We start from the raw sequence: 16,720 nt of genomic DNA, 5'->3' as shown, positions 1-16,720 counted from the left end.
CTGTCCATGTTATATTAAGCAATTAAAAACAGGATAGATAATACAGAATACAGATTTCATGCTGTAGCGCCTCAGCAGCAGCAGGGTAATATGCTTCCATAATTACACATTTCCAAGACGAATTTGCATGACATACAGCCCACGTGTAACACACGAGGGCTGTGTGCTTGATAGGTTGCTGAAGTATAACACTGATTTCATGGAATTTATTGACATTGACAGTGAGGTAGTGTTACGACATTAAGACATTAAGGACTTTGATAGATTCCATATCTTCCTGTCAGCCAGAGGACCACAGATGGAAACCTCTCTTGGGGAGACTAGTCAAAATCAGGTACACTTCGCATTTGCTAAGTCATAAAATGTGTTTCAACAGTTATTAACAATTAGTCAGGATCAGATTTATTTGCCAAGTAGCAACTACAAGGATGAAATCAATTGAATTATTATTCAGAATTTATTTTAGTCTCTCTAAAAATCTATCTTTATCTTCCCTGTCTCCAAGACTGGAACAAGTATTGCATCACTTTGCAGTGATCCTGAAGCATCATCCAACAACACACCAACCGCAGGGGATATGCATCGGTGATCTAAAGAGTGCAACCAGGCAGTATCACTTTATTGCCTTTCTATCTATCTATCTATCTATCTATCTATCTATCTATCTATCTATCTATCTATCTATCTATCTATCTATCTATCTATCTATCTATCTATCTATCTATCTATCTATCTATCTATCTATCTATCTATCTATCTATCTATTAGGGGTGCAACGATACTCGTATCGATATTGAACCGTTCGATACAGTGCTTTCGGTTCGGTACGCATATGTATCGAACAATACAAAATTTGTAATTTATTTTATCAACTTTCCTTCTGACGATGCTGTCTGTGTTGAGCGCTCAGTGAATCTGCGTTCGACTACTCCGCCTAGGCTGCACTGTCGAGCCTAGGCGGAGTAGTCGAACAAATATATATATATATTCTTCCTCAGTTCAGCAATCTGTATGTAAGGATCTGGTTCTGTTGATACAGAAAGAGAAAAAAGGGTGTATAATCATGTGCTACCAGCAAAAACCTCAGCCAACTTATTTACAGTTTTTCTCAGTCGCTTTGGTGCGTTCCTCAGAACACCATTAACATTTGCACAGCAGTTAGTGCATTTCCCAAAACAATTAGTGCAAACTGCAAAACCTAGTGGATAGCCTGCAAAAGCACGTCACATGCACAGAATTGATTATCCATACCTCAAAAGCAAGTATCCATGTCAATGAAACTGTCAGTGCCATCAAAATGAAAAGTCTTGACACCATCTTTATGAACAAGATAGTCAAATGGCATTGTCATGTTTCCACTATGACAGTTTATAATCTCAGTGTTTCCCATTGCAAAAACAATTGGTGACACCTGAAAATGCTGACGACAGCACTATGGCCTACCTGTACAGCCATCTGAAATGTGCAGTAAAGTCACTGTAGATGTTATGGGAGTCTTGGGAGTAACTGAGACACTGAATACGTACGTTTCACATTTCCATTGTGTAGAAGTGTTTGTAATCCTACAGAATTGTGCAAAAGAAAAATATGCTACAGTCACTTGTTCACTGTAGAATACATGTAAACATAAAATCACCCATTTGGTAGAGCTGTGCACTAATGTGAACAATAAACATCACATGTAACAGTACAGTAAATCATTCTGGCACATCCAGACGTTCCTGTCTGTCTGGCCACATATTTTCATCTACATCACAACAGATGTTATCCCTCGCAATGCAGCGAGGAAAGTATCTCCTGGAGTGGCGAATCCATCCTCTGCAGGACCCTGCTGTGATGTCGTCACATGCTGCATCCATGGCTGCTAGCAGGGCCATTTGCTCATGTGGATGCCGGTCATAAACTTTCCACCTCCAGGCAGAGAAAAACTCCTCCATTGGATTAAGGAATAGGGAATATGGAGGGAGATATTCAACCAGAATTCTGTCATGTGCTGCAAACCACTCTCTGACCAGATGGGAGTGGTGAAAACGGACATTATCCCAGACAACAACATACTTGCTGAGTTGGCCTCCACCTCTCTCATTCTCAGGGACTAGGTCCCTGTAAAGAGTGTCTAAAAATGTCAGGAGATGTTGGGTATTGTATGGACCAAGAAGGGGGATATGGGTGAGGACGCCGTTGTCTGAGATGGCTGCACACATGGTAATATTCCCTCCGCGCTGACCAGGGACTTCAGTGGTTGCCCTCTGTCCAATGCGATTTCTTCCACGCCTTCTGCCTTTGGCCAGATTGAAACCTGCCTCATCAACATACAGTTTTTCTCAGTTGCTTTGGTGCATTTCTCACAACAGAATTAAACTTTGCACAATAGTTAGTTCAACCTCCACAACATGTAGTTGTTTTGGCACAACCTTGTGCAAATGCCTTTGGACATGAAGCAGTTGAGTAAGTACAAATATCTAAAGAATGGTCACTTTTGACTTGCTATTCATCACTATCTCCTTGCTTTTATCATGAATGTCACAATTATTTATACTTGTACCGGCTTAATAGTCATTGTCCTCACAACTAATAGTCTTCATTTCATTGCTTGTGTCAGTGCACTCAAAATTGTTGAACATCTTGTCAAACAATTTGTACACCCATTTTGAAAACCCTATTTTTAAGGAGTTTCCATGAAAATCTCCATAAATTACTTTTCTCAGGTGAACCTTATCTCACACTAATGAAAATTGGTGTGTGTTACTCTTACTTGCAACCAATGAAAAGCCTCTTCTACCCAGTCACAGGTGACGAGTGAAGGAGCTCCGTCACCAGTATGTACAGGTAAAACATGTTTGCATATGTACCTCTGTTTACTGTAAAAGTTTAGGCCATGTCCTGCACTTACATTTATGCATGTTACTGTAATCCTATTAACAATTCAAACTGTACAATCTGTTGTGCGAAATGCACCATTACAGACTTTTTCATTCTCATCCTTTGTATAGCGTATCCTGGAATTGGAAGCCAGGGAACCCCTGCACACGTTTGTATATCTTGACGAAGCGAGATTCAATCTCGCAAAAGGCAGATGGCGTGGACGAAATCACATTGGAGAAAGAGCCACCATTGATGTCCCAGGCCAACGAGGAGGAAATATTACAATGTGTGCAGCAATCTCAGAAAATGGCGTTCACACCCATATTCCTCGTATTGGTGCATACAATACACAACACCTGTTGGCTTTTCTGGACGCTCTTTATAGGGACCTAATCCCACAAAATGAAAGGGATGATCCTGGTGACAATCGGACAATGTATGTAGTGGTTTGGGATAATGTTAGCTTCCATCACTCTGCTGTAGTCAGGCAGTGGTTTGCAGCACACGACAGGATGCTTATGGAGTTTCTTCCTCCTTACACTCCATTCCTAAATCCAATTGAGGAGTTTTTCTCTTCCTGGAGGTGGAAGGTATATGACAGGCATCCACATACCCAAATGACCCTGCTAGCAGCTATGGATGCAGCTTGTGATGACATCACAGCAGCGTCCTGCAGAGGGTGGATTCGACACTCCAGAAGATACTTTCCCTGATGCATCGATAGAGCTGACATTCGCTGTGATGTTGATGCAAATATGTGGGCAGACAGACGGGAGTGTCTAGATATCAATGATTGATATGCAGCAGTGTCTGTTTTTCAGGGTTTTGTTTCATAACTACTGCAGTAAGGTTTACTGTCTAAGTGAGTTTATGTTTGCTGTAAAATGTTTGATTTGTTGTATTTCCCCAGTTGCACAATGCTGTGAACAGTTTCAATTAAATATTATCAAGAGTGCATATGAAGTGTCTTGATTTTCCTTTACAATTTATGGTTTTCAACATGCCATGGATGCTGTCCAGACTTGACATGTCATTGGGGAGCACCTACAAAGAAATCCGTCACAATGAGAACATGTTCAAACCATTTGATTTTGTGACCAAAGGTGCTGGTGTAATGACTTGTAATTGTGACAGCCCTGACACTTTGATATAAGTACTTGCTTTTGATGAATATATTATCTGTTTTGATTAAGGGACTTGCTTTTGAAGCATTGACTACTTATTTTGAACAACTGACTTTTCTTTTTGATGAAGTGACTCACTTTTGCAAGTTATCCACCATGTTTTGCAGTTTGCACTAATTGTTTTGAGAAGAGCCTTAGTAGTGGTGCAGAGATCAATTCTGTTGTGAGAAATGCACCAAAGCAACTGAGAAAAACTGTATATGAATGTGTGCAGTGTTTCCCTGGCTTCCAGCTCCAGTACACGCTTTAGAGAGAGACAGAAATGCAGTGTCACAATATGCCTGTGTACAGTAACAAACAGTAATGCATGCATTTGGTAAAACACATTGTAGAGTATGTGCTGTGGAATTGCAAGTGTACTGCATGAAACTACGAAGTACTGTAAAACAGTTTGCAGTGCAGAACATAGAAGACCAGCTTTACCTGCACATACTGGTGACGGATCTCCTTCACCCTGTCACTGTTTCGTTCAAATGGCACTTTATACAATTGCTTCATGTGGATTTCATTTTTCTTGAGTACTCTGTCAATTGTTGAAATTGAAACAGATTCAATATTGCCAAATACCGTGTAATTCTCTATGACAGCGCTTTGTATTTCTCTCAGCTTTATTGCATTGTTTGCAATGACCATTGCACAAATGGCTTCTTCTTGCTGTGGGGTAAAAAGGGACCCTCTTCCGCCTCCGCGAGGTTGTCTTACAATCCTATGTGGTGCAGAGTAAACTTTTTGTGAAATTGCAAATACAGTACAGTAACATGTGATGTGTCTGAGATGGCACAGTACAGTACAGTGTATTACTGTTTGCATACCTGTTTTCCCTACGGAATATTTGAATGATTGAACTGACAGTAGTTCTTCCAATATTGGGTTGCACCCTTCGACCAGCCTCCTCCATGGTGAGGCCGTGATTGACAACATGGTCCACAATTGTAGCCCTTATTTCATTAGGAATCCGCCTATATCTGCCTCTTCTCCCTCTTCCCCTTCCCCTTCCTCCCCGCATCCTCACCCCTCTTCCACGGTGCTGACCTTCCATTTTGTGTCACAGAAGTGTAGAAATGGTACACACTAGCTCCTGCGCAGTTTATATATGCTTGCCAATTGGGGATTCACAGGATTCATCCATAATTGACAGTGAACAAGTTGTTTGTCATTGGTTACAACTAAACTTTCACACGCCTCCTCATGAGTGACAGCTGTAATTCACCTGAGATCAACTGTTCAATTTCGGAGACATTTCCAGGAACAATGATACAGAAAGGTATAGGATTTGCTTGACAGATGGCCAATATTTGGCATGTGATAACTAGTTAAACAATTTTGTGTGTGATGACTCAAGCAATGGATGTATGGCTATTAGTTTTATTGGGAACGACTATTCAGCATCCATAGGTATGATTACTTTTGACTGACATGACATAAGCAAATGGAAATGTCAGAAAGCAGCAGGGAAATGTATGGAAGCAACTGATTCATGTCCAAAATCATTTGCAGTTTGTTCAGAGAGAGGAGAAATTGCTACTATGATGTGCACAAATGACTGAGTGTTGTGGAGGTTGAACTAATAGTTATGAGAATTTCAATTCTGATCTGAGAAACGCACCAAAGCGACTGAGAAAAACTGTATTATAAATGTTACAATCATTCCACTGGTGTCATTTCAATTGCAATGTAAAAAAAAAATGGGTGTAATATTGTTGCACAAATAGAAATTTGTCTCATTTGAATGTCGTGCTTTGTATCTGTTCACCTCCTTGTTTGTGTGGTCCTCACACTTGTAACTAGGGCTGCCACAAACGATTATTTTCATAGTCGACTAGTCACCGATTATTTTTGCAATTAGTCGACTAATCAGATCATGCATCCGTACAGCTTATTGCACCAGCACGCATCTGCTCTTATATAACTATCTTTAGCTTACAGCTTTAAGTGTTTAAGGTATGTGCTAACTAAAGATAAAGACAAGATGATAGTTTATTAAATTTTAATGAAATCTGCAGATTGTTTCGGTGAGGTTTAATAAACTCCTTGCTATCTATAATATAACGGGAAACCGGAGTATATTCTTGAGCATCTCACACTTCTCATAATCAGCTGTCTGCTTGACGTTTATTCAGCTGTGTAAAAACTATAACTTTAATCTCAGCCAAACCGATTTACTCAGGAACCAAGAAAATACTGAAAAAGGCCAAACAATAACATTTTAAGTTATCTAAGTGACTTATATATGTTTAACCTGAGTAGCGAAAGACGGCGGTGGGTTTGAAAACGATTTGCCGGGAGTCCGGTGTTCTCACGGACTCTAGTGAGCCTTGAACCCCAGTTAGCTATCGAGCTGGTGGGTAACAGACACCGCCGAAAACATCAGAGTGCTTTTGAATATGTGGTGACTTGATAAACTGTGCAAATATTTAAGGTTTACACTAGAGATGGACCGATCCGATATTACGTATCGGTATCGGTCCAATACTGACGTAAATTACTGGATCGGAGAGAAATAAAAAATGTAATCCGATCCATTAAATATCAAAAAAGCACCTCACAAACATGGCGACATGGCGTAACTCAGCTCATAACCATAGCACATTGGCGCAATATGCGTCACGTGATAGAGCGGCTGTGTGTATTTGTCGCCTCGCTACCAATCCGGCATTTCATCTCCGAGGAAGTGATCCCAGAGAGAAGTAAAGCAAGTGTGTAAGTTCATCTCTGAATGTTTGTAAAGCATTTCCACGTTAAGCTTAACAACCGATATATGGAGCGACTGCCTCTCCCTCTCCTGCTGCTACTTCAATCGTGATACTGATCAATGATCAGCTGATCGGCTTTTGTTTATCGCCCACTTCGCGCCAGAAAGAGGAAACCAGCAGCTGAACAACAGCAGCACGTTTAAGCTTGATAAGCTGTTGTTAGAATTTACTTAATATTACTTTCTAGACCAGGATCTTTTTCTATGTAGCTGACTGCTGGTAACTGTGCAGGGGCGGATCTAGCAAAGTTTAGCCAGGGGGGCCGATAAGGCATGAACAGGGAAAAGGGGCACAAAGACATACTTTCCTTTCTTATTCTCATTTAAATTCATATCGGTATCGGCAGATATCTAAATTTATGATATTGGTATCGGTATCGGACATAAAAAAGTGGTATCGTGCCATCTCTAGTTTACACAGCTACATTCTCGCCTGAAAATATGTTAAACGTTTATTTTGTGACCCAGAAAGAATAATAAGAGTAAAGTTAAAACTAACTAGCTGCCGCCATTGTTGGAAACTGAGCAGGGCTGCACCACGAATTCTGGGACACAGGTCCTTCTTCTTCTTCAGGGTTTAACGGCAGCTGGCATCCTTGTACATGCAGTGCTGCCATCTCCTGTTTCAGTCCGTTATTACACTCTTAAATCCTACTACTTATTCCTGCGTCTTTTGGGATGTTACAAAGTTTCAAACGATGCGTCGACTATTAAATTAGTTGTCGACGATTTTGATAGTCGACGTAATCGTGACTAGTCGACTAATCGTGGCAGCCCTAGTTGTAACCTACTTCTTTAGAGTGAGATGAGCTTCGAACAGGACTGCCTGATGAAAGGAGGCTGTCTGGGTCAAATGCACAATGGCATACACTACAAAGAGGTCCGACAGTTTCAGTCCAGAATGACAAAGTAACCATTCCTCTGAATGATGGACTGACATGTGCTGTGGATCAGGTTCAACATGTGTATCACTTTATATATATATATATAATTATATATAATGACAAGCTTTGATACCATTAAGCTGTATTTGAACCCAAGGTACACTGTTGTATACCTTGGATGCTATATTCGGCGAAATGTAAATGTTTTTTTGTTTGCACACAACTGCATATTTGTTAAATGTTGACAATTTGTTGAAGATTACAACTGTTACCTTTAAAAAAACTGCATTCATGTATTGTCTGGACATGATTATTTCAGAATATATATGATAATTGCATTATTTCAAAGGTTTATTTTTGACATTTTAATAATCTAGAGAGCTAGAACGTTAGCCACATATTAATGAGTCTGTCGAATAGAAATTGTTTTGATATATAAATTTAGTAATATAGACTTGGTTAAAATTGACTTTAATAGATTTAAATTTAAAAGATTCTGAAAACTGTCGTTTATTCTGTTTGTAATAAATAATAATGTGCCAAGTATAAAATGGATCAATAAATGTATACTATATATACACATCTTTTTCTCATTTCTTAAAAAAAATGAAATTTACATGTTTTACTATGTTTTATCTTTGTGTCAAAATAACACGTCTTTGTGTTGACTTACTTGACACAGAAGATGTGTTAAAGGAGCAGACACATTATTTTGTGTTAAAATTGACACGTGTTGTCCCTGAGCAGATACAGCACATGTGTTAAAATCTAACACGGTGTGAGATTTTTAACACACCCCAAAAAGGGTATAAACTCGCCATTGTATCGGGTCAGTAGTGATAAATGATCACGATGCGTTTTTATTGCTTTTAATAATCACGTTGTTGTTCAGACCCCACGTCACCGTGACCTGTTTATATTCCGCGTCTCGCCGCTAGGCGGCCCGGCGCAGGCTCGCTGTGGGCAGAGAGCGGGCAGACAGGGAGGATGCGGAGGCCTGCCAGTCCCACAACAACAACACATCTATCATCCACCCGGGGCGACTAGGCCGGTCCGGGCTATGGCTGCACCTATTGCACATTTCGACGACGACTGGCCGAACCTGGGTGATCCGAGCATGGTGTCACAGGAAGGGCTGCTGCCGCAGAAAGGCCGTGTCGCCGCCGCCGCCGCCGCGAGCGAAGCGGCGCCCGAGTCGCTCCTGTTTGGCGGTGATGATGATGATGATCTGCACGACAGCAGCTTCTCCCCTAGAGAGAACGCGGGGTTCCGGTCCATGGAGGATCTGGTGAACGATTTCGATGAGAAGTTAACCACGTGCTTCCAAAATTTTGACGCCAAGACGGAGAGCATCGCTCCCGTGGCCGTGATCGCCGAGGACACGCTGCTGGAGAAAGACGAGTGAGTCCACGGCCTGTCTACGGCAGGCTGCGTGTTTCCCATCCAGTGTGCATGTGGAGGCTCCAATACAGTTTAAAAAACACGGAAAGACATGTTGGGAACATTTAAAATAGGAAGTAAAGGCATCGACACATCACCTGTTATCAAGATATTCAAACTGAGTAAACTTTAGTTCAGATTAATCTTATGTGCCCTATATTAAAGATCGATATTGGCCGATACTCACAGTTGTTTTATTTTTAACCCATTTCTAAAATCAACATCTTTGTGATATTTTTAAGAGATACATTTGTTGCAAAATAACTGCGATATTATATTTAAAGCTGGTTAAAATAATTTTTTAAGTAGCCTATGTAATAATAATAATTTCATATCAGGGTAGGCTGCTGGTTGTTTAAAAAGTCACCTTGGGCATTTTTACCACATTTAGAAGTTGGGGATTGTTTTAAAGTGTTCATTCCAAAAACATTTACAGTTTCCCAACCTATTCACAAACTGAAAGGAAAAATCAACATTTTTTGTTTCACACTAGACTTAATCCATGTCTGGGAAACTGAGCCTTAAAGTGTTAAATTGAAAAGAAATGGGAGGTCAAGGGTGGAAAAATCCTCAACAAATCCTAAATAGGAAACATGAAACTTGGCTTAAGTGCTCCATCAGGAGGCATGATGCTTCAGCTCTGGGTGTAAGTGGCGCTTTTTAAACGTCATCATCTGTGGTATTTTCAACCTGATAAGCTGTGTAGGGGATTATACTTTTAACCTAAGCATCAGACCTGCTTAATCTGATTGTTATGTTTTTAGATGCAGCATTAAAAAAAGTATTTCTGTGGTGCACACAGTCAGTACCAACATCCTTGCTGATAACGTAGGTTTGGTTTTTAGTAAAAAAATGTATCGCTAAAGGGGAATTCCAGGAATGCTGTGATTATCTCAAGTGCTGCAAACAGGAGAACTGTTGCTTTTGTTGGTAAAGATTAAAAATGAGAAAATAATCTTTAAAAATGCAAAGAAAAGATGAAGTCCATCCTGATATGTACCTCAAGAAGATATAGTTTCAGTCTCAAACTATAAATAGCCTCATTCTTTTTGCAGTTCATTTGTTTATTTTGATTGATCTCAACCTTGACATAGTTTGTAACACAGATGCTAAGATATTTACAGTCATCAGATCCCATTGGAAACATGTTCAGGCAAATGAAATCTGCAGGACAGCCTTTTAAAGACTATGTGGTTGAAAGTCTCGTGTCCCCTCAGAATCTGGAACACTCTGACGGCTAACTACGGACATGTGATGCCGGTGGACTGGAAACGTTCTCGAACGCGCTCCCTCCACGTTCCCACAATCAACCTGGAGGAGAAACCTGTGAGTGATCCCACTTCTTCCGGCCCATCCTATCTCTGTCTCATTTTTCCCTTCATCCCACCACCCGGCTCCCCTCCCTCCAATGCCAAATCCCTCCTCCGGTCATCTCGCAAATCTCAAATATTCATTGTGCCAGGGTTTAGTGCTTTGATTAAATTCCCTCCTCCTGCTCTGTTCCTGGTTAGAGAAAGGCAGATGTCGCTTTGGAGCTGTCTGACGATGAGGAGCTCAGGGATCAGCTAGACATGCACTCCATCATTGTTTCCTGCATCGCAGAGGAGCCCCTTTTCACAGCAGAGCAGGTACGTTACACAGCCCTGTCAGAATCCAGCATAGTTCACCCCAGAAGCAGCCACACTGGGTCAAGCCTGTATAGGCAGAGCTTAACATGGCTGAAATCTTTTCCACAGATGTTTAATAACTCGTGCTCGATGGGTTATTTTAAGAGCTGGCTCTTTGATGCAGGTTATTGAGGAGATAGAGGAAATGATGCAGGACTCTCCTGACATGGAGGCAGAGCATAATCCGTCACAGTCGGACCTGTCGATGCTCTCTGTGGACGTTCAGCAGCCCAACAGCTGCCCTGACTACGAGGAGAGTGAGTGTCTGCTGATCAGAACAGTGTGTTATGATGAGTTATTTTGTTGCATATTATATTAGTAATTTATGGGAATATGCTTTGGTGGTCCAGGGATGAAAGCCTTGAGCATTGCAGAGCTGAATGAGCGTCTGGAGGAGACTGAAATGAAGATCAGGAGGTTTTCAGAGGAGCTGGTTCAGCAGCTGGCTCTCAGGGATGAGCTGGACTTTGAGAAAGAGGTGAAGAACAGTTTCATCTCAGCCCTCATCGACGTGCAGAACCGGCAGAAGGAGTACCGCGAGGCGCTCAAGAAGAAGAAGAAGCTTAAAGGTGGAGCTGGGACATCGCAAGGTCTTCCGGAGAAAACATCTGTGAGTACTTTAACTTTACAGCCAGGTTTTAAGGAATTCTCACCAGGCCTGAGGTGTTGCTAGAGTGAAAGAGATCTTTCTTTTCTAGTGTCTGCTACATTTACTGTATCTTTTTTCCCCTTTGTTTTTCTTCCTTTCTTGTCAGCGCTTCAGCATGGAGGGGATCTCCTCTGTTATCCAAAACAGTTTCCGTCAAACTTTTGGGAGCGGGTGCAGTGAGAGACAGGTTACTGTGCTTTTCCTTTTCTCTGTGCTTTCCATCTGCTCTCGAATGGTGATGCCAAACCTAGGTTCCCACCTGCAGTTTATCTTTGGGTGTACCTACGTTGGGTATAAAGTATGTGGACAGAATAGCTCTAGTGAAAGTAGTTCAAATCCAGTTTGAAATGAGCTCAAAGGAACGTGTTTGAATAAGAGAGGTGTTGTTGAACAAGGGTTCTTGAGTTTATCTGACAAGTGCTACGTCAGAAAAATAAGCGTTGGGAACCACCCTAAAACACAAACGTCCATTCTACTCCGCAATCTCAAAACTATTAGTAAGATCAGACACTTCAGTTTAGGCTTAACGTGTTGTTTTCTTTAATATCAGTGTGTTTTCTCAATTGTTTTACAGTATTTGACCACAGTCATCCCTTACGAGAAGAAGGGACATCCTCCTTCGATTGAAGACCTCCAGATATTGACCAAGAGTAAGTTGCTTCACCTGCACTGTGCAGTTTGTTGCAGTTGACTTACTAACTCTGATTCATTCAATTCCCAGTTCTGCAAGCTATGAGAGATGATAGTGACAAGGTGCCCAGCCTCCTAACAGACTACATTCTCAAAGGTGAGCTTTTCTCTTGTGTTGTTACACAGGGTGCTTTGCATTTGAAGTAAAATAACATCACAGAGAGACTCCCAACAATCCCGTGTTGGCAGTACGTCTGCATATGTCATCCTTGTTCCACATAACCCAAAAGATCAATAGCAGTCAATTATTACTGTGCTGATGATGTAAGCTCAAAGGGACGCGGCAGCGGTTATATATGCTGCAACCATATGTTGTAAATCATTGATGCTCAAATTCGTTTGATTTCAGTTCATTACAAAATCCTCTGAAAGCTTCAACGTGAGTTTTTAACTCCAAGCTAGACTGTGAGAGTTTTCCTGCATCTAAACAAGCCTTTAGGGGGTGACTTTGGCCTGTGTACAGTGATGAAAACGGGTCTTCTCTATTACCCCATTAAAGCATCGTCCCCTTATGTGTCACCTTTTGATATGCCTGTTGTGGAGTTGGCTTAAAGTTTTTCGGAGACGTAATAAAACCTGATTGTGTAAAAGTCCAAATTTAACATCTGGTTTCTTGCTGGTAAATCTTCATTAAGTATTTTGAACACACCAGCAGATCCTTCAAAATCACTTTCAGACTGTAATGAAATCAGCAATAAATTTGGAAAATTACTTTTGGTACCACTTTATAATAGGGTCTGAACTAAGGGTGTAATTCAACCGGAATTTACTGGAATTAATATAATTTAGTCTGAAATTACAGTGTGATTATGTTAATCTACACATACTTATGGGTGAATGAACTACAATAAGGAGTGTATCAACAGAGTATAAGTAGTCAAGTTGTTACTGGAAAAATGTTTTACTGCAAGTAATTTCATTGTAATTTTACAGGAGAAAACACATTATATAGGAAGTAAGAAAAATTATATAGTAAGTACATAGTAACTCATTTTAAGTAGTGCGTGAATTACTTGAAGTAGTGCAAAATTCATTGTAAGAGGTGTGTTACTTCCAGGTAAGTTTGCGGAAGAGTGTAGTGTAGTGGCTTTTGTGTAGAAAACACAAAATAAACCAAAGATATGACTGAAATGTACAAATGAAAAACAAACCTAAAAGTATTCATAGCTAAAAACCCCAGTTTATTCTTGTTGTGGATATGCATTAAAATGATTCTATTAGTCTTTTTTCACTCATATTAATCAGGTTTTTTACCCCTCAGTCATAAAAGGCTAATGGGGTTAAATGCTGATGTCATCCACCCACAGTAGTTATTTCTTGCTTCACCCTGCCCGGTGGATGGGTGGGTGGCATGAAGTCTGTAAATGCAATAATCACTGACTCATCACTATACGACTTCACGGGCCTTGATGGACGTCCTGCGATGTTTGGTGGAGTTTGTTTTTTCTTGTAATGTTATATAACAGGGCAGGTGAATAGTGGAACATCCATAAAGCAAAAAGACGAGTTCAGTGCACCACTGCTTACAGTTACTTACACACTATTTAAAATTGCTCTCAGTATAATTTGAGTCTCCTTTCCTGTAAAAACCTGAACTGTTACCCTTTTATTCTGCACTGTGTACTGGATAAGGATTCGTAGGTAAATATAATTACATTGTAATTTCAAATAAAATACACTGAAATCCCATTTAATTTTTGGTGAATTACACCCTTAGCAATGGGTCATATTTTAAAAATGCTACTTAAATTGTAAACACTGTGCACATGATGTTTACCGAGTACAGAACTTTAGTATCTTTAAATATTTGCAGTCTGTCCTTTTGACTGTGTCGTCCACATTTCACTTTCTGTTTCATGTCTTTATTTTTTCTTCCTGTATTTCTTTTGTGCTATTCTTCAAAACAAATCGCTGCCCCACACTCGTAGCTCTGGTGTGAGCCCTGGATGGAGAGGTTTGTGACAGTTCGATTATGAATGTTGTGGTGGTGTTACTCATAATGAGAGAGCGCCTCCTCTTGACCACTGAACTGTAGTGCAGAATGACCCCGATGCTTTCCCTCGCACTTCCCCTCTCTCCTGCACGGTTGTTAGTGTCCAGACCTGCAGACTGTGACTCACAACCACTCACATAGAGATCTGTTTACCTAGCACTTAATATATGAGACACTGCTATAAGGATTAATAGTTATTAATCACAGCTAAGGCTGTATTTGAATCACTCGACCTGCACCAGAAATAGGTTTAGTTGCTCTTGTACATCCTTTTGTTTTTCCTCATCTTTATCTCCTGGATTGTAATTAATGCCTTATACTGAGGCTGTGTCAGCGGCTCCATCGCAGCTTTGTTAATATTGATCTCTGCTGTTGTTCCAGTGGTTTGCCCGACATAGACGAGAGGGAGGCTCTGCAAAGATTGTTAAGCGTGATGAAAAGAAGAAGAGGACTCATTGTTTTGTTTTTTTGCAAACATGAAGCACACTTAATTTATTCCTGGATGTTTTTACCTTTGTGTGTCCAATTTTTTTCCCCTGGATTTTCATTAAGTTGTATTTATTTTGTACAAGCACTATGATTTCAAAGCGTGTGTATTCTTGTGAATTTTTGTTTTTAATTGTCTCGCAGGGTGATAGTGTATCCTAAGTTAGTAAATTATATAAGAAATGTAGACTGGCCGTGCACTGAGCTTTGCTTATTGATTAGAGCAAAGCTGCACCGCGGTCGGCTTTGTGTTTATCGGAAGTGCTGAGCTGTACACGGAGCGGAGAACGCGATGCACAAAGCGCTCTGATACAGATGTTGCAGTGATAGAGGATCGTAATAGTGAATGTTAGCAAGCTTCTAAACTGATAAGCTTACACAGAAAATAACTTAAGAATTTTAAAAAAAGAGGAGAGTGAACCACAAGATAGTATTTATTACAGTAGCACCTGAAACAGATGAGAGAGCTCTAAGGGAACAAGATACAAATAATTAAATACAAAATGATGAAGATTACTCAGATTATCTGAAACCTGTGTTTATAAACACAAAACTATCATATAGTTCAGTTTTCCATGTAGCCGCAGACAGAGGGGAGCCATCTGCTTTCATCTTAGCACACTGCAAACATGATTGTTATAATTTCATAGAAGATGACGTACTGTATTGATGGCTGAGGTGATTTAGTCTGGACTGATATTTACTGATTAACTTACTAACTATGCATTTGAGTGAATTGTGACCCACGCACTGTCTGTACTCTTGCCTCTGTGCATGGGGCGGCGTACACTACCAATGGGCATTGCTGTTCTCTATGTATTACTTTATACAAGCTGCCTTTGCCTTTGGCTGAACTTTTGTACATTATAAATGACTTATTTTCATTGAATGTCATGTTACTAAACCACAGAACCCGCTTCCATGTTTATTTATTTTGTAAATATTTTCTTGATAAAATATTGATGATATTGATAAAATCGCATCGTGTCGTTTCTTAATTTCAAACAATGCTCGCTATATCTTGATGCATGCTCAATTATCCAGGTAAGGAAATCCAACTGAAACGCTACGTTCATAAGGACAGGATCAACTTTTTGGGAATGCTCACTATAGTGACAATAAGCACCAGCACTTCTACCTCAAACAGCATCACCGAGAAATATATGCGCCTTGATTTTCAGTCAGTGGTTTGCAACAAAAATACAAAATGCAAGTAAAATGTACAAAATACTATAGATAGATGGCCTAAACACCCATATCCCCTTTATTTAATATCTTGCTATGCTTAAGGGGTCTGTGTCTGACAATTTTGTCAAAAATATGCACATAAATAACCTGCAGTGCTCATCCTGTTCCACCTCACACAAATGAACACATACCCATCCTGCTACTGAATTGATGCCATCCTGGAGAAGCTGCAGCTGTGCAGCTTGAATTGGCTGGAGGAGAACAAACAAACTGCAACTGTAGAGAAAAATCAGTCAGCCGGGATACGGAGGGAGGAATGGGCTGCATTTCTCTCTCCACTGCCTGCAAACTGTTCCCTTTTTGGGGGAGGACTACTTGTTGCCTCTCCAGCATATGTGCTGCCATTTTCAACAACGGGGGATTTAGGTTTGTTTTGTGGCTACAGGACCTGGGCACCTTCCAGTCATTGAGTCAACCATGAATTTGTCGGTATGCCAAAGAACTTGTCAAATATGAGCTTAAGCTGTCTGTCTGACACCTAAAGCTTGGATAGAACAGTCATACAACAGGACAATGATCGCAGCACATCAGCAAATCTACAACAGATTATCTGAACGAGAAATGAATCAGCATGTTGCAGTGGTCCAGCCAATTCCAGACCTCAGCCTGAATAATGAGCTTGTAAACCTGAATGAACTGAAGCAACACTGTAAAGAATAATGGACAAAAAATCCTCCACAACTTGAGAGTCTGATTAAGTCATACAGAGTACAATTACTTCAAGTTAGTGTTGCCAGAGGTGGTTAAATCGTGGGATTTTTCCACACTGCCTCTGGTGTAATATGTCATGTGTTGCTGTTCATCCGAGTTTGCATTTTCATTATTTTTAAGGACTGTACACGTGAGAATGATAATTCTGTTT

At 40.4% G+C, this 16,720-nt stretch overlaps 1 protein-coding gene across 2 annotated transcripts; it reads left to right on the top strand.

The window, feature by feature from the left end:
* The first annotated feature begins 8,620 nt into the window (after positions 1-8,620).
* On the top strand, positions 8,621-15,587 carry fez2a (fasciculation and elongation protein zeta 2a). 2 transcript variants are annotated; one of them, XM_085291202.1, is made up of 9 exons: positions 8,623-9,086; positions 10,343-10,451; positions 10,637-10,753; positions 10,917-11,049; positions 11,143-11,402; positions 11,548-11,628; positions 12,016-12,091; positions 12,163-12,228; positions 14,506-15,587. In XM_085291202.1, exons 1-9 carry the CDS (start codon positions 8,746-8,748, stop codon positions 14,520-14,522), a joined length of 1,200 nt encoding a protein of 399 aa, XP_085147328.1. In that variant the 5' UTR covers positions 8,623-8,745; the 3' UTR covers positions 14,523-15,587. The 2 variants fall into 2 exon arrangements, with proteins under 2 accessions (XP_085147329.1, XP_085147328.1); XM_085291203.1 differs by lacking the exon at positions 11,548-11,628 and having other exon boundaries at positions 8,621-9,086.
* The last annotated feature ends 1,133 nt before the right edge of the window (positions 15,588-16,720 follow it).

The sequence above is a fragment of the Mchenga conophoros genome, linkage group LG11 (assembly GCF_057382185.1).
Source record: "Mchenga conophoros isolate Kocher_MC1m ecotype Shallow Benthic linkage group LG11, M_conophoros_male_GT1.1, whole genome shotgun sequence".
Lineage (NCBI taxonomy): Eukaryota > Metazoa > Chordata > Actinopteri > Cichliformes > Cichlidae > Mchenga > Mchenga conophoros.
Note: the sequence above shows the minus strand (reverse complement) of the source record. Positions and strands in the feature narration are given on the sequence as shown.

Coding starts and splice junctions, on each gene's coding strand:
- fez2a (XM_085291202.1), top strand. CDS start 8,746: ATGGCTGCACCTATTGCACATTTCGACGACGACTGGCCGAACCTGGGT. Junction 10,754..10,916: donor CCCTTTTCACAGCAGAGCAG/GTACGTTACACA, acceptor TCTTTGATGCAG/GTTATTGAGGAGATAGAGGA. Junction 11,629..12,015: donor GCGGGTGCAGTGAGAGACAG/GTTACTGTGCTT, acceptor ATTGTTTTACAG/TATTTGACCACAGTCATCCC.